The 26082-nt window shown below is 43.0% G+C and overlaps 1 protein-coding gene across 3 annotated transcripts in view; it reads right to left on the bottom strand.

Moving 5' to 3' along the window:
• The window catches only part of akt1 (AKT serine/threonine kinase 1), a 32476-nt gene extending 10166 nt beyond the window's left edge, over window positions 1-22310 (bottom strand). The window contains exons 1-4 of one of the 3 annotated variants that reach the window (XM_086274563.1): window positions 22185-22310; window positions 14144-14327; window positions 1719-1847; window positions 31-142 (exon numbers count right to left, since the gene is read on the bottom strand). In XM_086274563.1, the coding sequence (XP_086130689.1) occupies window positions 31-142; window positions 1719-1847; window positions 14144-14189 (287 nt within the window). In that variant the 5' untranslated portion in view covers window positions 14190-14327; window positions 22185-22310. The other 2 variants (XM_086274562.1, XM_086274564.1) reach the window with 2 other exon arrangements.
• Window positions 22311-26082: the final 3772 nt, after the last annotated feature.

The raw sequence follows: 26082 nt of genomic DNA, 5'->3' as shown, positions 1-26082 counted from the left end.
TGAGCAGCGAGGGGTCTGCGTCTCACTTGCCTCTCCTCGGGGGTCTCCACGTGGAAGGTACGCTCGATGACAGTGGTCCACTGCAGGCAGCGGATGATGAATGTGTTGGGCTTGGGCCGTTCCGTCTTCATCAGCTGGCACTCTGACCACAGCCGGGGAGATGGAGACGAAGAGAAGGGCCAGTGTGTAGGAGAGCAGAGGGGAGAGACAGACCCGCAGTTATAGCCATTTATCTTTATCGCCGTCCTAACAGACAATCTCGGCCAATTTGGAAAAGAACAGGTGCACTTTGGTGGGAGAAAACAACTGATGCTTAAATCGTCAGTCCCTTTAAAAATAAAAATGCTTTGTATTAGTAGTGCTTTAAATCCGGCACATATTCCAATTCATTCCCTAACAGTTGTTCTAAAAAGCAACTCTTTACTAGTCATTTTCAGACTGTGATGAATCTGACAAAACACATGTTAAATTATTGGTCTGAATCATCGAGAAATCCCAAAACCCAAGGTCACATCTTGTTTTCTCAGAGCAGAACCTGAGATGATATCACATTTCCACTAAAATGAATCAGCTAAAGGAAACAGAACTTCAAACCAGGAAATGTTTAACTTGCCACGCTGGCACACACCCGGCTTAATCAGTCTTGTTCTTTAAGAATTTCATATCATGCACATCTTCACACCCTTCTTTTATTGCTTCTGCTGAAATTTTCCCACTTTTGGAGCAAATAATTGTCTTGTAAGCAGTTTGCAAAAACAATTACTCACAACAGTCTAATAACTGAATTTACAAAGCAGAGATTTCCATCTGCAGCTCCTTCGCAGTAACATCTGTTCCCAAATGAAACATGTCAGCAAATATGTCAGAACGTGACACAAAATGGCCTGCGTCTGATGGATGGAGGACTCTGAGTGGACCACCACTGAGATCCAACATGGCTCCATCAGGGTGAATATGTAATCCAGCTGCAGCGGCCCCGTCAGCAACGACACACCATGTGTCCTCTGCGGTGGGGTCACAGTGGTGACAAAAGCAAAGCCAGCGCTGATGGAGACAGAACCTCCGAGAGGAGCCCAGATAAATACTTGAAATCAGGCGGCTAATGGCCACGATAACTCAAGAGTGTCGGAGAGGAAACATTTTGTTAAACAAACAGTATGCCGTCTAATTGCTGTGTTCAGTCATCTGCACAGCTTATCGCAGCAACTTTCTCTGATGTGAAGATCGAGTGAGTCGAGCTGCTCTGGGCATTTTTTTGTTTTTGTTATTATCTGTCACAATGCAAACAAAGTTTTGGGGACTGCACAGAGAGAAGAGAGCTGCCATCTGATGCATTAATGTAAGGAGTCAAAACATCTTGCGTGCACGTTCAGTGGCGGAGCTCTCTTTGCTCGGAGCGGTCCTCCTACTGAAAACCGCGCCGCCGTTCTATTAAGATGACAACACAGCAATTTCTCTTTCTATTCAAAGTCATTTAGAAAGCTGCCAGATGAGTAAACGGAGGGGTTACTTGTTCAAAAAGGTCTTCCACATTTTTCCTTATACACTGTCAAACTGTTATTAACTTCTTTTCAGTGCGAAGAAGTATAAAAAACTTTTTTTTGTTTTTTTAAATCATGCATGCAAGTTAAGAAGAGCAGCAAACAAAATAGGGGTGAAAACAAGCTGCCAAGAAACAAGGGAAAAAATGTGGTGGTTTCTCTGAAGCAGATACTCACGTGCTACAGAGAAGTTATTTAAGGGGGTTTCCAGCTGGTCAACATCTTGCGGTCGCTCTTTGTAGCCAATGAACGTACCATCACTCTTCAGGAGAAAATACCTTGGCCTCCAGGTCTTGATGTATTCTCCTGATAAGAGAAAAAGATTGAAAAGGAGGTAAAATTAAACAGCATGTGACCAACTCCTTTTTCTTCCCCCCCTCCGGTGTTGTCTGTTCAAACCTTACTTGCTTTTACAGCCTCGAAAGCTGAGGAATAAACACTGACATTGTGAATGCAACATAACATTTTAGTGATTTCTTTTCATATTAGTTGTCAGCGGTATAACGCATTATTAAATTAGCACTGAAAGCACTAGGGCCTTCTTTTAGCGAGACTCAAAAGTGCTGTTTTTAAAGCAGGAGTCAGGACTCCTTCCCTCCACGTGGTACATCCTCTTTTTCAACAGTCATTTCCAATGTAGATAGTCACAGGATATTCAAACAAAACAAAAAACCTTGTCCCAACTTGTCCCGAGTTTGAGGATCTAAGTCGACTAATTTCACCAGGAAGGAGACTAGATTTCCCACCCACCCAAATTCCACTGTAGCCATTTTTACACAAGAAATCAAACGAATACGAGGAGAATGAGGAATGGGACATGGTTTCAAGTGGCCTTTTCTCACTTATAGCACACAATGGAGGAATGTAAGCTTCAAACACACTCTTCCCATTGGAAATATTCTTGTTTGAGAGCGTGCAGGATTCACTTGCCCTCTCTGAATTGTGACAGTTAGTTGATCGTGTCATTCTTCCAACAGCACAGCAGGCACGGTAAAAATCTAACGTACGGGTAAAGCACCAGTATCATTTTAATCATACAATTAAAATTCTGTAAATCACGTAAGCAAATATCCTCAGGCTTCTTACACTTTCAGCAAAAACTGCCTTTCATTTAAGCAACTTAAAACTGTATTTGCATACATCTTTAACAAGTAGAATTTTTAACTTCACTTTAAAACATTTTAATCTGCAGTCCAGCTTAACATTTCCTACAGTTCTTAACTCTGTAACGGTGGATGCCAACGCTTCAATTTGATTTTCATACAAAAACTTTCCACACTCCTCGGTTTTCTAGACAACAGCCTTAAACTCAAGCCAAGCATGTCCATCCCATTCACTTAGACACACTGGCATCACACAAATGAATCTCTCTTAGGCAGACGAAACTCCATTTATTCCGGTGATGCTTCAGGAAATGTTGCGCCAGATGTTGTGCAGACGGTGAAGATGGGGGGGGGGAATAAATAAATAAAAAAATAGCTTACATACCATAACAAGGCAGTGGCACACAGCGGAGTGGAACTTGAATATTTATACAGGAAAACTGTAATTTATTTTTAATTACGGAGCCGCATATTAACCCCATGCAGTGCCATACCAAGCTGTCCTTAATTGCCCCATTTCCTCCAACACAGAAGCGCGGCGTGCGCACGTGTGTGTGTGTGTAAGAAGTAAAAGATCTGTCCTATGAGCTTCTGTTATTCACACATACACACTTCTGAGTAATGAAACTGATAGCAGATTAGACAGTGCAGAGCAAACATCAGCTTGTAATATCTACTCTATTTAGTGCACATTGTACTAAAATATTTAAAGAAATCACATGAATTATTAAAACTGGTTGAGTGTCATTTTTCAAGATTTGTCACTTGTAATCTGTCAAAATCATCAACTTGCCCTTCCTGCTTCTCGTCTACATTTTTTCCCCTCCCCACATAAAGCGACGACACGGGATGCCCTTCATAGCCTGCATACATAAAGCTGGACGGAGCCACTATGATAATAATATAATGCAGATTATAGAAGCCATGAGCTGGGAGTTCTGGCTGCTGAGGGACATTGTATGCTTTTTATTTAATGGGACTTTAGAGCAGCGATCGAGACATTAAAGTCATCAGGATGAGAGCGTGAGCTAACGGTAACTTTCTTTAGACTTCTATATAATCAGATTTGTTACTGCCACTGTGCAGGAATTGCAACCTGCCCATCAATAGAAAAGAAAAATGAAAATGTAGGTTTTAGCTAGAACTCAGTCGATACCAATATTCGGCATTTATGGAATTGGAATTTAAAAAGCTAATAGACTGGCTGATATTTTCCTCTTCTGCACACAACAAACATAAATGGATTTCCCTAACATAACATGTACTTAGCAGTTTGCACTAAGATAATCAGACAAAGCAGTTTAAAAATAATTTGTTTTCCTATCACAATAAGTTGTGGAACTCTTCACAGCTGAAGGGAGTTTCTCCCATTGCTTCTTTGCACGTTTCAAATCATTTTTATTCATTAAGCGCTATAAATGTTGATACCGACGGGATCTTAATGTATTCTGTATTTGCTTCGCTTTCAGATAACCGTCTAAGATTTTTTGGATCAGAAGAATGAAAAAGAGTGCTCGTTGGAAAGTTGGAAGTTATAGACTAGCATGTTTTATTAGCTCCATTTGGGATAGACTGTACAGGAAAATGAAATTGCAGTACGATGATGCAGATGTTTGTGTTACAGTTCTCGGTTTGTTAAACCTGAATCAAAACTTTAAAAAAACAAAAAAAACAAACAAACAAAAAACACCTGATTCACTGCTGGTGTGGTGGCACCAATCACCATACAAAAGGAAACAGCTGTCACTTGGCACAACAGAAGACATTAGTCTTCAATCCAGAGCAGATGTTTAATATGTTATTACATTTTTCTTTATTGTGCAAGGGGAGATTCTTCATCTCATTTGCTGCAGAGTAAGTGTTTTCACACCAAATAAAGCTCATTTAGAAATTAGCTCAACTTTGACAGGCGTCAGACTGCCGCCCTCACAGCTTTTCGACAAATCCGCTTATACTAGATGTGCTGCCCCAAGTGAAATAAGCAGAATACAGTTTGCTGCAGCTCCCTCGTGACCGCTTTACACACAACTGCAGTGATAAGATTTTTCCAAATACAAACCACACCAATCAACTTTAACAATCAATCATCCAAATACACGCCGATCTCCTGGGACTCCACGTCCGTAGGGTTATTTATCACAAGCCTTTAAGAGCACCAGACTTCCTTACTTCAGCACAATGGAGCTTAGAGACTTGTTTAGCATAAAATCTAAATAATAAAAGCACAAAAGACGTGGCATTTAAGAGTACACATAGTCATTAAGTGTCAGCTGCGAGTTCGCTGGAGAGCCTGTTCAATACATAATTTGGACAAATCTGCAGCCAGAAAGTCTCCTGAGCCCTTCATACCGGTCCTTGTTTTTATCTGCTGGGCCCCAGCTGGTGCTCCACTCTGTGGTCAGGTTTTGGCTGACCCATATCTCCCAACTATAAACCCATGCCAACCAACACTGAGGACAGTATGTGCACAATGCAGAGGCAGCATAATGAGTCCCCTACCTGACACCGCGACACGTGATGAAGGCTCAACGTATATACTTGTCTCGCCAGCAGGGCCTAAAGTTTCAGTTTAGAAGTTTTCGTTTGGCAGCGGGAACGCAGGCAAATCATTTCCAGACTGTGTAATGTTCTTACGTAGATTCAGATCCTGATGGGCAGAAACAGGTGTTTGTGTGTACACATGATTGTGCTTGTCTGTAAATACATTTGTGTATGCATGGCGCCTTGTAGGCACTGAAAGGTATTTGTGTGCAACAGATTACAACAAACAGTCAGTTTGAAAGGCTTTCTTGCCAGATCCACTGACGCATGGCACACACTAGTAGTTGCATGGGTGGTCATACGTGACGCAGCAGCACGGCGAGGCATGACATGGCATGTACTGGGGGAAAATCTGACACACTGGTGTGGAAGACACAGCCAGCTAAGCATCCTTAGTCACCATTATCCCCATTCTGACAATGGCAATTGTGATATTAAGAGGGACTTGTTCCACACATAAAGGTAAATAAGGTCTAACTCACTGTAATAACGCAGTCTACTGTAACTGGAAAGTTAAAGTCTTTTCTGCAGGGGCACTCATCTTTGATGCCACCTCTGCAAAGGTTAAGCAACCCCACATCTGCATTGCACATCCCTCAACTAGTGCATGCTCCTTCTAGACAGGAGGACACTGCAACTTCCTCGTCTGTGACCACAAGCTCGATCACATGACAACTGTGGAAATGGCTATATCCGGTTGTCTGCGAGCGGGCGTCTCCGCCGCATTGAGAGCGGGCGGGGGGGAGTGAAGGGGTTGCACTTGCAGTCTGCACTCTGAGCATAAACAACCAAGATGACCCTTGTCAGCTTCCTATTGACACACATTTCCCCTTCTGGTTTTATTCATTTGTACTTTCCACAGAGCGGCTTTTCTTAAGAACTGACAGAGTGAGAAAGTGAAAACTAATGCTGGGTTTTTTCCCCTTTTTTTAAAATTGTATTGTCAAATATACAGTTACCGTTTAGAGTAAACATGGATACATTTATATGGTAATTATACACAGGGACTGTTATGCAGATGCAGAGAGGGAAAAAAAAAAATTCTTCTGCACTACTTAAATCCAGTGCTTTGCATACTAGACCCCAAATACATCCTGTGTACACGGAGAAAAAGCGCAGACTGCTGACAAAGGACAATAGGCCTCAGAACAACACAGGAGAGCCTTCTGCTTTTAACTCACTTCATCATCACAGTGTTCCAGTAAACTAAAACCTTTTGATGTCAACATGTTCTCCAAAACAGGAAAGTGGCCAACAGACAGACTGACCACAACCTAGATAAGATAAAACCTGCTTCAAGTGTCTGGTTGACACACAGGCACACATGCATGCATGCACGCACAAACACACACTTTGCTCTGAGGAAATCCACTGCATTAACAGTCCCAGTAAGCTTTTCTAATAAAAGCATGACAGCCGACATGTGGCTCGTCTCAACCAAATTAGGGGAAGGACAGAAGAATGGGAAGACTGATTTGACAAAAGATGAGCGATGAGAGTACTGGAGGGGATGAGAAAGCAGTGTGTGAGGAGTTGTGCTGAACGGCGTGGTAGTGAGACAGATCACTACATATGTTCCCCACATATGTAGGAGTGTGAGTGGGGGGTGGGGGGTGTGAACGCAAGTGAAGTGTGCATGAGCCATGCGCCTGTGTGTGCAGGGGAGGAGCTGTCAGGGCCTGATAGAGTGTCTTTACATGACAAGCAGCTGCTGAGGGCTGGGATGCGCGCTGGGCAAAGTGGAAAATAATGAACGGAGAACCGCTGCCAAACAAAACAGAATTCATCTTTATTTGCCAACTGCTGCATGGCCCTGTGTGCGGACAGCTTCAGCATGCCACAGCCACGCCCCTCTACACCTCAAGCACGGTACAGGAGGAAAGAACGGGTTTGGCACAGCAGCTGGAGCATCTTTGCTTTTACCGAATTACAAGAAAAAAGGTACAACAACAACAACTCCTGAGGAGGGAATCACTTTAATCTAGATACTGAAATGATCAGGAAGTTTTAACATTATACATTTCAAATTTTCTCAACTTAATGACACTTCACGTCGACTTCCAAGAAATGACTCTTTATTTCACGTTAATCCTTTCTTTGGACAGTAAAGCCATGTGAAAGTCAACTTGGCTTAAGAGGCCCTAACACTAAGGGTTAGTCAGACAAGCTTATTGAAGATTCAAAAAGGAAGAGGGCGGGTGAATGAGGTTAGTGGCTGGTTCAGAGGAGCATCCTGCACTCTCCGTCTCTACGTGACAGCAACAGGAATGTTGAGAACCCAGCTGCTATAGTTTGTTGGCTAATAAGACACATCATGTAGTATTCATCAGTCTTTTTTTTTTTAAATTACAAACGAAAGGAGAAGAAAAAGAAGCCACAATCTCCCAAACTAACAGCTGTATCCCAGCTCGTTCTATTTGTAAGGTTTTTAAATAACATTTCCAAGACAGTAACTTTAAAAAGAAAAGAACACCTTTGTCACAAGCCACTAGATGACCCACACATGCACACTAATTAACAATGCAAGTGGGTAAATGATCTCACACAGAGTGAGAGGAACCAAAAGAGGGTCAGACAAAATGTGCCTCAGTGCTCACACCCAGTGGTTGGACTTCCTGAGAGGGCTGCTGTTGGGTTTTGTCCCCGTCTGGCCATTCATGGCTTGGGGATGAGAGGAAGGGAGCCAGTGTAACTGCATGAACTGTGCGTGTGTGTGAGTTTGAGTGGTGAGAATCGGATGAGGAGGAGGAGGTGGGGGTAGGCGGAGGTTGAGGATTAGGGAATTAGAACTCCAAAGCGTGGGAGGAGGGGGTAGGGGGGCTTCGCCTTTTGTTGGTTTTTCCTCAGCCGCCCCCGCCATCCCTTCGGCCCTTTTCTGCCGGGTTCTGCCTGTAGGCTGCAGCTGCGGCCTGCCGCCCTGTGCCCTGCATCTCAATGAGGCACGGACTGCCTGCTCTAAAAGAGTGGGGGCTCCCTGATGCAAGGGTCAACACTGAGCCCAGCAACCACAAACTCCACCCCCAAGACGCCCTGCTCTAAGCTGAGCTTCTCATGCTGACCGAACACCCATCTACATATTTGCCCGACTGCGACCGTATAAGGCAGCACCGGGTTCACATGGCATCTTAAACTATCCTGGAGTACGGACTCCTTTTCTTTCCTACCCTTTATGCCTTCTTGACCCCCCCAGCCCATACTCCCTTTTGTTGGCCTCATTCTCTCCATGCAGCTGGATTTGGGGGGGTTGCAGGAGGGGTGGGAGGTGCACCATTGCTGGGGCTTTGGCAGCAGCATCGACAGGTTCCGTTGAAGGGCCACCCCAACCCCAAATCTAGCCCTCCGTCTCTTCCCCTTCTCCCTCCTCCCCCGTCACTAGGGTTGCTACTGCTACCCTAAAAAGAAAAAAAAAAAAAAAAGCAAGGGGGTGCGATGGAGGCTGCCCCGCTTTCTCACGCTCGTAAGAAAGCCCTCACTTCTTCTCTGTGGTGAGTGACACCTGCTGATTACCATAGAGACACTGTGGGAAGTTCCCCCCTGCCACACTGGGCTGAGATTTGCACCCTCTCCCTGGGTAAACAAGCAGTCCATGGATTAGTTAACTGGGTTACTGCATGGCAAACAAATAAACACACATTATTTAGAACATATTAGTGCCAATGAACTCTCAATGACCAGTAAAATTTAGCACCCTTAAACAAGCAACGATTACGCTCTACATCCCCCCCCGCTCCATTTAGACAGGTACACTCCAGCTGTTGACATTTTTCAGGGGCACTACTTGTTAAAATGTTCTGTAAATAAATATAAATATGAAATATGCTCAGTAAGAGAAAATGTCAATATCATGGACGCCACATATCTGAGTCCCCAGGCGGCCAAGCATCCCTTTCGTTTCACTGTCTCTCTAACCCACCCTAAACTGAAGAGAGGTGCCAGTGATTTGATTGATGTCAAAGACTTTGAGCTTTTCGCCGGTCCATAGCCGCTTCCGCCATGGGTCTGAGTTGTCAGCTGGGTCATTATCCTAGCGACAGAGTGAGAAACGTGCGCTGGAAGTGGGGGAGGACTAAAAAGGGGATGAGCTTGTGAGGGCAAGGGAGAAAGGGGGACCATAAAAGACAAGAAAAAGTGTGCGAGTAAGAATGAAGGAGAACAAGCAGAAAGAGAGAGATGAGGACTGAGGAAATGACAGACAGAAAGGGTACACAGCAACAGCAACAGCGGCTGAGATCACTGCTGAGTACCACAGTTGTGGCGAGCAGGCGGACTCTGCACAGCAAAGTAAGCACACAGCGGGCTTGCTGCGAGAGGGGGCGAATGGTGGAGGTGCCACCTCCCTCAGCCTCCTGGTCCCCCCCACCATTCTAGCCAGCCTGCCTGCCGACAGCTGCACCCCAGTAATTTACTTCTCTCCACCACATTTAGCAGGAAGACTGCTTCCCATTACCCAGAGCAGGGGGTCCACGCTGACGGCCAGACACCCGGCCAGAGCAATGGCTTCCTGGTGTGACACCCTCTGCTGCTGGACCCTGCCTACAGGGGATCCACTCAAATCTGTCTGCCACTTCAACTTTCACTACTGCTGTTCATTTGGGCGTTTCCCCTCACAAAGTTCAGGCTGACTATTGTAAACTTATTGGAAAATAGCTAGCAAGAAAGGGTATACACCATTAGTTTCAGTCAAACTACTGAATTACCCACAGAGAGGGTCAGCTGTGGCTCAGGAGGTAGAGCAGGTTGTCTGCTAATTGGAAGGTCAGCGGTTTGATCCCCAGCTCCTCCAGTCCACAATCTGAGGTGTCCTCAGGCAAAATACTGAGCTCCAAATTGCTCCGGATGCTTGCATTGGGGTGTGACTGCGCCTCATCGAAAGCGCTTAAAGGAATAAAGTGCTGCAGGAATGTGTGAATAAGGCTCGTAGCAAAAAGTGCTAAGTAGAGTTGCAAAGTGCTATATAATAGTATGTACTTGTCAGCTGTTGACAGGTGAAGTCAATATCTCATTACAGAGTTATTCCCCAGTGAAACTTTAGATCCTAAAAAACTGTGTTCAACAAGCCTGAGCCACAGAACCCCCCGAGGCCATTACTTGGCATATAAGATTATGGCTGAACAGCGCACGATGTACTAATAATAACACCGTCAACAGAACCAAGCTGGTAAAACACAGCATATTTGTAAAGGAGTTATTAATGCAGCATCACAAGTTTTGGTTCTGTTTATCTTTTTTTTTTATATTTAATCTTCACAATATATCAGCAAATTTGCACAACTATTCCCCACACTGTTGCAGTATGTACGTACGTTTATGTGATTGTGTATTTGTAGCAGTATGCAATCCTTGACACCCATAATGAAGGTAGACCAGGCAAGGCCAGCAGCAGATTTGGCCGTGACTCAAAGGCCTTAAATCCTGAGACAGTCAGCAATGCAGTATCATGAGACATTCTTAATCAGGTGGGTCTGCTCCCTTGAAGAGCATCGAGCTTTGCAGGAAACACTGCATTCCCTTACTTAGATCTTACAGAACAAACTAATAGAAATGTGGGAAATGCTAGCTGAATTGTTGCAGGCCTGTTCACCAGATGCAGAAGGTACAAACATTCAAAAGAATGGAGGGGGAAAAAAAAAGTTAAAAAAATAAAAATCTACAGTTACTGTGTCTAGTGTTTTGTAACACCCCACCCCCAGACCACCAACAAGGTCTTGCATGGACGAGCAGCTCATGGGTGTCCTTCAGCCACATGACCAGCAAAAGGGCCAATCAGCTGACGAGGTCCAAACCAAACCACGAGAGTCTCTGTGGCACGTCGCACACAACATCAACCAGCTCTCCTCGGGCCGACTGGGTCACTGAGCAATGTTCTGGGAACATCACAAAGACGCTGCTCAACTTCTGTCCCCCCCCCTTCCTCACCATCTCTACTGCTGTGCTCTCTGCTTTCCCCTCCTTCCCCCACTCCACCCCTCCTCTCACAGGTTGGAGCCAGCTGAGCGTGCTACCCAAATCCAACAGTTGTTGTGGCCTTCGTTAGCCTAACGAGGGGGCCGGCTCTTTATACTTGTCAGGGAGCAAATGAGTCAAACAAACAAGAGCCAGGGAAGAAGGGAGGACAAGCAAGCGCTGTTCTGTTGAGCTTGACTGGGTTTTTGGCCACAGCGCTTCCCTGGAAACTAGGGAACCCACAATCTGCCTCTTTGATGTCAGATGATGCTCTGGCTTTGATGGAAACTTTGGAAAAACACTTGCAAAGAGAAATAACATGCTGTTTGGCCTCTGTGGCCACTAGAGGCCGTAGGCACATTCAAAGTGTGTGGGTGCACTCCATGAAGGATCTAAAAAGGAAGTACCATTTGGGGACACATAACAACTGGTTATGATAGTAACGACAAAGTTACAGTGTTTGTGCAGGCCTGTACTTGCTATGTGGTCTGTGCATAAGGGCAAAGGGTAGTGTCAAAATAAATATGCTTCACTCTGTATATTAAACCACTCGCATTTGCATATCTAAACACACACACTCCATCCCACTCTTTGTCTCACATTCAAAAACAGATAACAAGCCCATCAACATCTCCCAATGGTGTCCACAATCCAGACGCATTACTGCAGCACAAGGCTTAAGAAGAAACTATGAAGGTGTGTCCTTCAGATTTAGATCATTTCACAGAGTGCAGCCTGTCTGGAACAACTGTACAGATCAATCCAAGGCTAAGAATCTGGAGCTTTAATGACAGATTAGCTCTACTGAGGGTGGGGGGGTTACAAGGTACAGAGGCACAATCGCTTGCTTTACTTTCTCTCAGGCGTCTTGACTCAGTCTGCACGTGCATGCTGAAGATGACTAATCAGAAAGGAATCAAAGAGCTGCTTTGCTTTGCGCCTGCAACTGGCCCACCGTGAAATTCAATCATCATGTGGAGCCAATAAATGGGCACTGCTAGAAGAGGAGGCTACTCAAACTGTACCTGCTTTTGTAAGAGAGTACTGCAGTGCAAGACCAGGTCCATGAAACAGACACAAACACGAAAGAAAAACAAGTGTTGATGGAAATATGAAGGTCAATCTGTTGTAAAACATCAAATTGGTGTTTTGAAAGCACACATGGGAGTAATGAGCATGGTGAACACACTCAGAGGTGGTACAAGCCATTTATTATAACGCCCACACGGAGATTTGAGTCACTTGGGTGGCGCCACCACACAAGCTGCACTCAAGGTGCGGGAAGATGGGAAGAGGTTTGTCGAGCACAGACTGCCTGGCTGACCGAGGTGATCGACAGAAAGACAGGGCTACTTGCAGGTTCACCTTCTGTGCACTGGCTCTGGGGCAAAGATTGCATGACAGTGATGCGACACTAAAAGCCTTCCTGTCAAGGAGGCAGGCGGATGCCCTCCAATCAAAACAGAGGCTCGGTGACATTTCACAGGGCACAGCTGCTGGGCTACGACAGCATGCCAACTCACTATTTCTGAAGGGTTGTTTGTTTAGTGTTCATGTCACAAATGGGGGGAGTATAGATGGAAGCTCAGCGCCACAACAGTGCACATGTGTGCACACACACACACACACACACACACACACACACACACACACACACACACACACACACACACACACACACCCCCCGTTTTCTTTCCGGTCACTATTTTACTATTCTTATACTTCACACAGGCCGCCTGTTATGTTTCACTCTTATCTGTACTTGTGAAGGTGTGGAAAGATGGATGTGTGCCAGATTTTAATGGGCAAACAAACGTATTTCAGAGCGTGTACAAATTTACACACAGTCTCAACAGGGCAAACATATTATTCCCTTATACCAGGGAAGAGGTTCTCTCTAAAGAAAGCAGGTTCTGTTTTTTTCCCTAAACAGACCAAGACAAAAAAGCAGCACAATTTACTTCTGCAGACTTTATTTTACAACCAGCTAATCCTAAACTTTCAAGACTTGAACTTTATTACTTTCCGCAAATGAAATCCTAATGTAACTAACACGCTGCCCTTACATTAAACAGAAGACCAGAGGGGCATGATTGCATCATATGGGGTATGTTGAGCTGCCCATCAAACTAAACCGGAAACCTGCATTGTGTTAGCCCACAGTCCCCATTTTCAAGACTTGTGCTAACACAATGCAGGAACTCTTATAGTGACATACTCCCATCACCTTAGCCAATAATTGCAAGTCTTGGCGCTCTCTTCCAGAAAAAGGCCAGTTCCTTTTATTTCTGGGCCCAGGAGATTTCAGTGGTTTCTTATCCTATTTTGCCCCTGGTGGTGCAGGCAGTGGTGAAGTGGGCTCTGTGAGGCAGCCACAGCAGAAGGCAGAGTTAGTATGCGCACATAAAGCTGCTCAAAGCCAGCAGGTATGTGAGGAATGCCTTTTCGTCCAAACAACAGGACTCACGCCCGACAGTGAGCCATGCCACGCCACACAGCACTGTCAGAGCAGCTCCATGGGGCCCGTTGGGGATTCTGCAACTGGATGCCTCCTTATATTACATCTGGCATACTACTTCATTTTAAATGCCTTTACAAATTAATCAACCACTTGGCAAATAGTCTATATTGTTGTTGTTCATCATTTCTGCAACATTTAGAGGGTAGAAAAAAATAAAATGAAAAAATAAAGATTTGCTGCATCCACCAAGAAGTTGAGGCAATTTGTATAACGAATCCGTTTTTTTAAGTACAGTCCTAGTGTTACATAAACTGTACGCATGAACCAATTTGTTTTCTGACATGTATCAACAAGAGCGTTTGAAATCTTTGACATATTCTAGGGTCTTTACATAATGTGTGTTGCACAGTTAGGTTTGTTACAAGGTCATGACAACCAGACACCTCAGGACAAAAACCTCAGCACACATCAAATGTTAACTGGATTAACATTTAAACAACTATCAAAAAATAAACAAAAGAAAAATAATATCGCACTTAATGGCACAAATTTACCTCTTTTGTGCAGCCATCCCTCCTTGACGATCACCACATTGGTCATGTTGGTGGCCAGGATGGAGGATCCAGGTTTCTCTCAGGGAGAGACGACTCTCAGTCCAAAGTTTCCTTCACTCAACCCTGCGCAGGAGCCTGGAGACGGGGTCCTGGAGTTTATAGCCGTCTTCTCGATGGTGGTTACCTATTAGTTAAAGAAAAGTAAAAATTAGCCCATTGTTAAGGTGAACAATTTTTTCCACTTGTCTGATTATTAACCGTCAGGTCAACGGGGCCGAGGGGAGGCAAGAGAACCGAGAAGAGCCTCGTGTTTTACGGCCCAGTTGGTGAGGGAAGGGTACAAGTACAGTGCAAGTGGAACCTGCAATATTTCAAGGTTCAAATATCTGTAAAGCTGTGGGTTTTGGCAATCAAAATGAAGTCTCCCGTATTGGAAAATTCCATGCTGTTCACTATTGAGGCAGCCGTTCTTGATAGACCAGGAGGTTCCCCCCACTCACGAACAGAGCTGCAGTGAGAAAATAATTATATCAAATAATTCTCAAACAGGATATCCATATAGATTTTCAAACTTTGTGCACAGCTGTTTAATGATTTTTCTAAATCTCAGTTTCACCAAGAAGAACAGATTACTAGGTTTCTACTCCGTGCACGGATGGCATCAAAGTTTAAATCTTGAAAAGGTCTAGTCAAGTTTTATGTTTTTGTGTGCCACATACTAGCCCAGAGGCCCTGTGCTGCAAAGCAGGATTACGGGCATAATGTAGTCACTTCAGGTTTAACCCAGGGTTTTTACTGTTACTAAGGTGGCTCACTTCCCCATGGTAACACATGGTGCAGACCTAACCTGCTCCACAGCAGGTTATGTTTGACTGTTTGACATTACATGTAGAAAATCACCAGCTACGGAACAATCAAATTCTCTGGAAAAATAAGAGTCACCTTTCCTGGAAGATCCCTTGAGCCTCTGTGAGCAGGGTCTAAATTTGATAAAGACCGACTAAAGTGTTTGCGTTTCCCTTACGAGCGTCAATAAGAAATATAAATTCTGGGAAGCAGCTTTATTTCTTGTTTTTTTCCCCAGTTCACTGAAAGTAATTTAAAATAATTTTATTGTTCTCTGAGCCTTAATATAGTCATATGATCTCAAGAAAGGGCACCCAAGCCTTACACTGACAAGGTCAAACTGTTAAACACAGCAGGGCTGCAGCTGAAAGAACATGAGGTTAAATGAGACTACCTTACTCACCTCTGAGTAACAATTGTAATTATGTGCCAGATCCTTCTGTGACTTAATGATAGAGCTGTAATACTGATGAGTCTACTAACTTACACAGTTGGCATTTTTGACAGCCTGGTGTATTGGATTCAAAGGCAAAATAAGGACAACAGCAGATGTGGCAGATCTAAAACATCTATACAGCATCTGAAAGTCATGTTCTTAAGAAATATGGAACATATTAATTTTAATTATTTATTTTTTGCAGGACCAAGAGCTCCAAAACAAAAATGACTCTACAGAAGTAGAGGCGCACCAACGTAATGGCTCCATAGTGTAGATGTTTATACGCCCGCTTCACAAGCTAAAGGTCGCTGGTTTGATGCCAACGGGATACACAAATCCCTTTTGAAGTTGTGTCAAGAAAGACATCTGGTGTAACTGTACCAAACCAAACATTCAGGGATGCCCACTGTGGTGATCCCTGTGGCAAGGGCCAATCATTGACATTCACCTCACTGATTGCTGTGAGTCAATCAGCAAATAGGACGATACTCAAAGGCAGTGACTGATGTTTACCTGTTCTACTCCATCCCAGTCCTTATATCTGGGATCCATTTTCAGAAAATGGTTTGTGAATTTATACTCTTTAAAAAGATATAAATATATTCCAAGTACATAGTGTGACAAGGAACTGAAACACACTTAATCCCTCCTCACAGTATGCATTTATAGTGACAACTTCTGTGTTTGCAACTAAGACATCAAACTGGACTGACCTACCAACACACATATGCAATCTGCCAGTTGTTAGTTTCAATGTTGGCCCAGCATTTCAAAATTATTGCTTCCCTTATGCTTCCACCTATTTTTTCGCCCTACTGATCCAATTCATGGTTGTGGGGGTGCTGGAGCCCATCACTGCTGTCAAAGGGGGAAAAACAGGGTACAACCTGCACAGGTTCCCAATCGGGTTGAATCCAGGCTGGGGCTTTTTTGTGCAGATTTTGCATGCACTCCAGCTTCCTCCCACAGTCTGAAGACATGCGTGTTAGGTTAACTGGATTTTAAATTAACATCCTTTATATTAACATCAATGTAATTTCCTTGTGAGTAAGAATGACTTTACACTGACAGTTTGTTTTTTTTAAAAACAAGACCCCGCTGCCGTGCTCTAGCAAGAGATTTGCGCTAAAGCACACTTCTATGTGGTTGGATGGTATTAACCAACACGGAACTGTTTTGCTTAAAAACAAAAAAACAAACAAACAAACAAGTGCTATATAACAGCTCAGATTCAAATATATTACAAGATTTAAAAAAAATAAAATAAAATAAAAAATTCCTAGTAAAAAGCTTCCTTGTAAATCCTAGGTAACTAGATTTGCTAAACGATAATATAACATTGATTATGTGATTTTTTTCTTTTTATACAAGAGTACCGTTGCAAGGTGGCAGATGATGGCGGTCATGTGATGTTGTCAAAACCCTTCAACAGTTACAGTGCTGCTCCTAAACAGACCTCCAGGTGAGACTGTTTTGACAACAGAACAAAGTGAATAAACTATGAGGTCAAGGTGTGCTTCTTATACAGGGAGTGCAGAATTATCAGGCAAATGAGTATTTTGTCCACATCATCCTCTTCATGCATGTTGTCTTACTCCAAGCTGTATAGGCTACTGTGCATCTCTGTAATGAGAAGGGGTGTGGTCTAATGACATCAACACCCTATATCAGGTGTGCATAATTATTAGGCAACGTCCTTTCCTTTGGCAAAATGGGTCAAAAGAAGGACTTGACAGGCTCAGAAAAGTCAAAAATAGTGAGATATCTTGCAGAGGGATGCAGCAGTCTCAAAATTGCAAAGCTTCTGAAGCGTGATCGTCGAACAATCAAGCGTTTCATTCAAAATAGTCAACAGGGTCGCAAGAAGCGTGTGGAAAAACCAAGGCGCAAAATAACTGCCCATGAACTGAGAAAAGTCAAGCGTGCAGCTGCCAAGATGCCACTTGCCACCAGTTTGGCCATATTTCAGAGCTGCAACATCACTGGAGTGCCCAAAAGCACAAGGTGTGCAATACTCAGAGACATGGCCAAGGTAAGAAAGGCTGAAAGACGACCACCACTGAACAAGACACACAAGCTGAAACGTCAAGACTGGGCCAAGAAATATCTCAAGACTGGTTTTTCTAAGGTTTTATGGACTGATGAAATGAGAGTGAGTCTTGATGGGCCAGATGGATGGGCCCGTGGCTGGATTGGTAAAGGGCAGAGAGCTCCAGTCCCACTCAGACGCCAGCAAGGTGGAGGTGGAGTACTGGTTTGGGCTGGTATCATCAAAGATGAGCTTGTGGGGCCTTTTCGGGTTGAGGATGGAGTCAAGCTCAACTCCCAGTCCTACTGCCAGTTTCTGGAAGACACCTTCTTCAAGCAGTGGTACAGGAAGAAGTCTGCATCCTTCAAGAAAAACATGATTTTCATGCAGGACAATGCTCCATCACACGCGTCCAAGTACTCCACAGCGTGGCTGCAAGAAAGGGTATAAAAGAAGAAAAACTAATGACATGGCCTCCTTGTTCACCTGATCTGAACCCCATTGAGAACCTGTGGTCCATCATCAAATGTGAGATTTACAAGGAGGGAAAACAGTACACCTCTCTGAACAGTGTCTGGGAGGCTGTGGTTGCTGCTGCACGCAATGTTGATGGTGAACAGATCAAAACACTGACAGAATCCATGGATGGCAGGCTTTTGAGTGTCCTTGCAAAGAAAGGTGGCTATATTGGTCGCTGATTTGTTTTTGTTTTGTTTTTGAATGTCAGAAATGTATATTTGTGAATGTGGAGATGTTATATTGGTTTCACTGGTAAAAATAAATCATTGAAATGGGTATATATTTGTTTTTTGTTAAGTTGCCTAATAATTATGCACAGTAATAGTCACCTGCACACACAGATATCCCCCTAAAATAGCTAAAACTAAAAACAAACTAAAAACTACTTCCAAAAACATTCAGCTTTGATATTAATGAGTTTTTTGGGTTCATTGAGAACATGGTTGTTGTTCAATAATAACATTATTCCTCAAAAATACAACTTGCCTAATAATTCTGCACTCCCTGTAGTGAAGATTGAGAGATGCACACACACTTGAGCACCTTCAAATAAAAGCATAGCCTCCAGCAGAAGAATTATCAAAGTGTTATTAGGTCTTAGGACAATTCAAAATACCAGAAATGGCCACAATACTATCCTGGTTACATAGTAAACACATGTAAAGGTATAAAGAAAAATGTATGACTAAAGGGCAGATAGTAAACCCAACTAAAAACCTAAATTTGGGAGAAAGATCACACTACAGTAGTAGCTGCAATAGCTCACTTGTTAAAGCAGAAGTCAAATAAGGCAGTAAAAACTGTACTAACAGTCATCCAAAAACTGTCAAGACTACCATTAGACTTCAAACCTGCAGGCTATCATAACCAAAGCACTTGACCCTTTCCTTCATTCAGTATTTCTTTGTGATATAAAGATAGCTTTGAATAAAGGGAAGCAGCCAAAAGATGATCAATTGCAATGCTTGTTCACATAAATGTCACATACTGCGCCAGGCGATCCCTGACCATCGGCTGAAATCAATGTCCCTGCTGCTCCATCAGAGCCAGGCCATCAAAAGAGAGCTCTGTTTGAGTGGCCTCATCCAGCTAACTGGTGGGGACAACAACAGGAAGTGAATGTGACTATTGACAGACAACGAGTCATATCAGTACAGCCTCAGGCTCGAATACATCTGGCAGCGCGTGTGCAATCAACACCTTTTACTGCCACTCTGCTCCCCTCCATCAGTGAGCAAAAGTAAGTTTATGAAGCCAAAGTTTATTTTCGCTCAGTGTTTTTGTTTATTGCACTTGGGGTTGTGGTGGTTGTGTCACACAGCTGATGTTGGAAGGATCCTGGAGAGGGATTTGAGAGAGAAAAAAAAAAAAGCACACAGAGTGCAATTCAAAGTAAGGATCACAAAACCCGTTGGATCCCATCGGCATCCAAGTGTGGACTCTGTGACACAGGCACGCACACATTATATACACCTCACAAACAAACTTGAGCGCACACACGCCGCAGCCAAAAAAGCAACACATGCACAAGTCCGGCTCTGGAGCCACAACAGAGCGCTGCTGTTTTAATGGGAGCGACCTGTTGCTACTGCGGCCTGTGTGTAAAAAGCTGGGCTGCTGCCAGCGCTGCAGCCAGCAGCCACTGAATGAACCCAGTACCCTGACGGCGGGTCACATGGTCCTCAGGCCTCTGGGCCACCGCCTGCCTGCCTGCCCTGATGTCAGGGCGGCTTTCAATCATTCATCTTTCTGGCTCCAACGCCGGGGGCCACCCCATTCAATGCAAATCAGTGTCATGCAGCAAAAGTTGCCACACACTGAGCTTGTCACTGAGCCAGAGAGGATAGTCCCATGTGTTTATAGCAGGAAGCAAGGGGGGAGAAGAAAAGAAAAGAAAAAAAAAAAAAATCAGGTCGACATCACCACGCTACTTCCTTCATCACAGATTCATAGATACCATTTTTTTGCTTCAGTTTCTGCTCGGTTAACAGAAAAAACTACCACATGGTTTATGTTTCCAAAAGTAAAACATTACACTGAAAGTATTTAAAAACACAAGAAATGACATCACGCTAACCTGTTGCTGAAAAACAAGTCGCCAAAGCAACACTTTAGTTTGAGCTCAAATGCCACAGTGGAGCCAGTAGTACGGTGATCTACCAACTTCCTCTTTCAAGTTCCCTGAAAGCACAACATTATTGATAAGAATACTGCGGGCAGCTTTAACTGAACACAAAACCGCAGTGACTGCAACCTTGAAAGGCAAGCAGAGTGGCCGCTTTAATCCTGCGATGACACGAACACCAACCACTTTATGACTCACGTTAATGTAATCATATTCAGGCTGTTCAGACAAGCTGTAAAAGCAACACAATGCTTAATTTATTCAAATCTCTCACACACACACACACACACACACACACACACACACACACACACACACACAGAGGAAAGTTAACACAGAAAAGCAAAAGGAAAACAAAAGTAATTTGTTTTCCAGGTTTTCAGTTTTTGTGACACAGATTGAGAATTGTGACGTCCAGGACACCGGTACGAGAACCATCTCTTTCTCAGTCTCAGTACATCCAGACTCTGGTGATGCGTCCAGGCCCCTGTCTGTCCGTTTTGGACAAAATTTCAAACAACATTCCTCAGATTCTGCATGTAACTGGTAGCAGATTTGCGTCAACTGAGCTGCTTTAGGGGATTGGGTGGGAGGTGGGTGGTTTTTTTCTAAACAGAACAGTGAGAGCCAAGCAGTCACTGGCTGCATCATTGCGCCAGCTTGTTGCGTCTTCCCCAGGTCACATGCCAAATCCCCTTGCGTACACACACACTGGACAGACGTAGTCTCATGACCGATAAAAACATTTTTTAACACTGAAGGCATGGTGGGTACAACACACCCAGGGACAATGTTCTCTTTTTAGTACATGCATGCACCCTGGGAGAAGGAGACAGACATATTATTAGCAAAATAAGTTTTAAACATGATTGCAAGCCTTGCATCCTGCAAGAATCCTTTTGAAATTTGAAAGCGCCATCAGATTTGTATGCCCTTGATATCTCTCAAACTTGATAAGAATACTATAATAATAATAAAAAAAAACCTTTATGACAAAAAACTATTGAGTGCAGACCTACACAACTGTCATTACTGTAGGTGGGATGCTAGCAGTGAGGCCAGTGAAACCTATCAAAACACACTTATCCACAGGCATTATCCCGTTGTACTGATTACTGGGGGCGTTAAATTACACTGTTGGGACTTTTTCTTATGACGTCTGTGTCTAAATTGTGGACCAAAAAGTAAACGCGTGGCAACAAGTCACAACAGACTCATAACTTTTTCTTTTTTGGAAAGCAGCACTGTTTGTGGCCACAGCAGCTTCTCGGCAGGCAGGCAGCAAAGCTAATGGCTAAAGATAAGATGGCAATAAGTGCCTCACTCAAACAAGTAAACAAACGCGGTGGTAGTTCACAACAATGAATGAGCTGCTCTCTCTTGTTGAGCTCATTTGTTTTCATTTCCCTCCAGGACCATAAAGCACAGCGCAAAAAAACAAAACAACTTTTTTCCCGCAAAGAGGAGAACCGTTTGAAGCGACTTGACTGCAGATATTTTGGCCCGAGGGTTGTGTCTCAAAAGTGGTCATTGTCAAAAAAAATATATTTAAAAAAAAAAAATGAATGGTTAACATCTTAAAGAGACGCACTGCTGTTTGTGGAAAAACCCCGAGCGTTAAGACTTCACTACAGGAAATTAATGAGTCGTCGACTTTTTTTCGTCATAAGACAACTTTTTACGGCGAAGTGAAGTCAGGAAAGTACCTCATTTCAGGTTTGCATCTAGCGCTAGAAAGAATATGGGGCCTAGCAGGGCAGCTTGGGTGAGAATAACCGCATCCCATGTAAGTACAATGGGGACCTACCCTGTCTAGCTGTCGAACTCTTGTAGTTAACCATGCGAAGGAAACGCGGACATTTACCTGGACAGGAATTCAACAATGTGTCCGTCTCATTATAGTGAGCTGTTTCGGCGGTGTTTTAAGTTGACGGGTCCTTCAACAATCTGGACAAAGTGCTCTCATTTACTCCGTTTCTCTTGCCTTTCTTCCACTACACCTCCCAAACGCGCTGTCTGCAATGCCTCTGTGGCAGCCGTCTCTCCCGGGTCCTAAAGCCGCCCTTAAATGAGTCACACTCACAGGAGGAGTAGTAGGCTGTCAGCGTCCCATTGAAGAAAAAAAAACCCTGCAGTGGTGCTTCTTCTGCATGGCCTTGTTGAACTCTCTGCTCTTTTATCTGTGCCGGTGGTTTCCAACATGGGTTTCGGGGACCTGCCGAGGACCTTGTATGTTTTTTAAGGGATCCTCGCTTCAATTAAGTGTACTTACGTGGGTTTTTTGACTTCCTGGAACAACCACAAGGGTAATGTAGGCTACAAGACGAGAATTACATTTTGGTACCGGCTCTACCTGCTCTGCAATGAGCTATATTAGGGTTCCAAAAGGTGCTTCTAGTCATCAATCATCTGTAATTATGTATTACTTTTTTTTGTCTTTTTGATTACATTTTTTTTGTTCACAAAATATACACAAATATTCCCAGTTAGTCCAGATGTTGTATATTAGTGCCTTACAAAAGTTCAAAATTACAGTCTTGCAAAGTTTTCTATAAGAAAAGACTAAGAAAAACGTTTTTAGAGCTAAACTGGTTCATTTAGTGTATGTTATTGTTATTTTATCATTTCACATCTGCCCTGTTATTTAATAACCTTTAAAATTATATTACAATAAAATGTTTTATGTTCACAAAACTCCTTCTAGGGTTTTAAACAAGTTAAGCTGCAGCTGTATCTGAAAGAAAAGTACAAGTTTGTCACCGTGTCATTGTTTCAAGCAAGTTGTATTTGATGTGTAAACTTGTTAACATCGAAAATAAAGTTATAATAAGTCAAATTAGGTCAAAGTAAATAAAGCTTTATGCAAAATAAGGTCAACAAGCCAATCAAAACCACAAAAACAAAACAAAAGGTTATGCACCTTAAAACTGTGTAAAGAGCCGTGCTTCTAAAAGGTGAAGCTCTAGCTCTAGTTTCAGATATGGTTCTTTCAGACACATGTGTAGCCTTGTGTAATCTAGTAAAATTATATTAAAATCACTACTAAAGAAGAAACCATAAGCAGGATGTGCTGCTGCTTCTATTCTGTTGCACGTCAGTGCTAAAGCATCAGGCTCGGTGGTGGACTTTTACACGTTCGATCACCTGGTTCCAGTCGCATCTGCCAGTACCAAAAAGCAGCAACTTTCACAGCAACTTTCTCTTCAAGTTGCTGTGGAGGGGCCTCTGACATTTCCAAGAAATGCCAACTAAACATGAAGTGTGAGAATGTCTCAGTCTGACACACTTAAAACAAAATACTTCAATATGGGTAAAGCAGATGTGCTGAACACAAGAATGTGTTTGCAGAAGTGTATTTAGTCTGATTTAGACCTTGCCACTGATCTTTTTGTATTCATGCAGATACTCTCTTAAATTAACTGCATATACCAGATGAAACAGCTGAACGAGAAAGTAAAAATCTTGTGGATTGTTCATGATTACATGCCACACTTTTACCTGTTGTGGTAGATAAACCGTCATCTACAGCTACAGAGAACTCCACTGGAGAGGTAGGAGTTAAACCAGTTTTGGACAGGTACAGACAAGCCAGCTCAGTCTGCTTAAAAGAAGTCAGGGAGCCTATGTATCAAATGACGCCCTCAGATGACTGGGTTTACTTGATCAAAATGTTTCTAACTAGAAGTCTAAAACATTTTAGAGACCTCCCATTTTAACATTTCCATTATCTTGCTTTACGCCGTGATACTCCTGACCCTCTTCACGTACGTTTAGTCTTACCCCTTCATTATTTTTCTATCCCCAAGCATGGTGTAATTGACTGCCTCAAAGTTGAATCAGCATTAGAAGTGCAGTAAAATATATGTATCACTTATAAAAGCAAGCATGTGACAGTTCCCGCAATAATGACTTAATAATATTAAAAGAAAAGGATAGCAGGGAAACGCTGCCAATGTTTCCTCTGTGATGAAAAATTCATTGGCTTGTGCCCTCTGTCTCTCAGCCTCCTCTGCTGTCATTTCCCCTCTTTGTCACTCACGCTGTAATGTGTTTCTCACTGCTACCATGCGTCAGCCTCGCCAAGCTGTTCCTGTCATACAGGCAAAGCTGACTTAGGGTATCCCATATTTTCTCCAGTTGCTATTCATTGGTGCTCTCCTCCTCCTCCTCCTCCACCCGCTGTCTCTGGCCTGTTGATGGGAATGCCCAATCTGTTGTTTTGCGGGATCAAACGTAACAGTAACAAGATTAAAAAGTCAAAGTGAGTTAATAGCATCTCTCCCATCAAAGGCTCATCCGATCTCTGATCCCTGTCTACTTGCAGTATCTGTCTAGAGTACAACAAACAGTACAGAACAGAACCTAATGGCCCGTTAAAGGAGAATAGATAACACGCGGTAACAACAATTAGACACAGAAGGGCCATAATAGGGAGGAGGTGATTGTGTGAATGGATACGTGGGGCGGTGGGGAAGCTGACCAAAACGGCATCTCCAGTCAACTACAAAGCAATAAACTGTTACACTATTAGATGAATGTAATATTAAAAAAAACAAAGCGAAAAAATCACACAACTATTGTTGTATAAATTGCGTGTAAAACAGCAGCATCAGGACAGATAGGTATAAGAGATACTAAAAGTATGTGAGTGATATAGGGGCACTTATTTTATTTAACCAGTGCAGCTGTTGTGATAAATCACCCCTAGAAGATATACACATCTGATTACCAGTCAGCCTTGCTTGTAAAAGCTGGCAAATGTTTTAATGTGATTCCAGCATGCTATTTCCAAAAAAGTTAGGGTCAACATAAGAAAAACCCTAAAACATCTGGTGGCTCATCTTACAGCTACAGTTAGGTTGACTGGCAACAGGTAAATGATATAATATATTGCTGTAAAGTTAGCCTCCTAGAGAGTGAAACATCCATGAAGGACTGCATGGGAAACTAATTGAAAAGTTTAAGGATTGCCACCTCGACTGTTTCTGCTAGATGTCTCTTCCTGTTAAAAGGGAGTTTTTCCTTCCCACTGTCGCCAAGTGCTTGCTCATAGAGGGTTGTCTGATTGTTGATGGTTTTTTTCTCTATTATTGTAGGAGGTTTACCTTACAATATAAAGTGCATTGAGGCGACTGATGTTGTGATTTGGTGCTATATAAATAAAACTGAATTGAATTAAATTTTGCAACTCATGAACTTGAGAATTTTCTTTGGTATGCAATATTATTAAAAGAGGTAGACATCGCAGGGAACTCTTTGTATGCAGAGGACTAGGCCAAAGACTAAGACTCACTGCATTGGAAACAAACACAATTCTGAAGTGAAAGTCTGAAGTAAAAATTCAAAAGGAACACTTTTGAAAACTATTTTAAGCGAACAGACAATCATTTATTGTTTTATTCAAAAATCCAAGTTAAACTCTGAATGGCAAAGGAAAAAAAATACTTATGAACAAGATGGAAAATTCTACTGCCTTCTCTGGGTCTGAAGGCCTTTATTATGCACTGAGTTAAAGTAAAAGACAAAACTACTGTGCTGTGGTTAAAAAGTTTTAATTCCTTTCAAAAACAATGGAAGACGTGTCCTCCCAGCTGAGAGAGAGTCCATCCAGATGATCTGCAAACAGTTCAGAAGCCAGCATCTGTGATAATGAGGAAGTGAATTTGTGCACAGGGTGCAGAGGGTACGGGTAACTTTCACATCTTTAAAATCACCATTAATTCTGAATGAATATATATGCAGGGTTTTAGAACATGTGCTACCATTCATGTATTTTTCAGGAGGATGGCACTAGACCATTTACTGGACATATTATAACAGCGGGGCTACAGTAAAAGAATCCAGGTGTTAAACCGATCCGACTTAACTCTGAAACTGGAAATGTGGAAAGTTACGGAACTAAAATGACAAAGCAGAAGGCTGCGAATGGCTAAAGAGCTGAAATCTTATATCAAACAAGCACGGAAATACATTTGGCTTAC

The sequence above is a fragment of the Aulonocara sp. 'chitande type north' Nkhata Bay genome, linkage group LG19 (genome assembly GCF_057382095.1).
Source record: "Aulonocara sp. 'chitande type north' Nkhata Bay isolate Kocher_YH1m ecotype deep benthic linkage group LG19, A_spYH_male_GT1.1, whole genome shotgun sequence".
NCBI lineage: Eukaryota > Metazoa > Chordata > Actinopteri > Cichliformes > Cichlidae > Aulonocara > Aulonocara sp. 'chitande type north' Nkhata Bay.
This window is presented reverse-complemented; position numbering and strand designations above follow the sequence as displayed.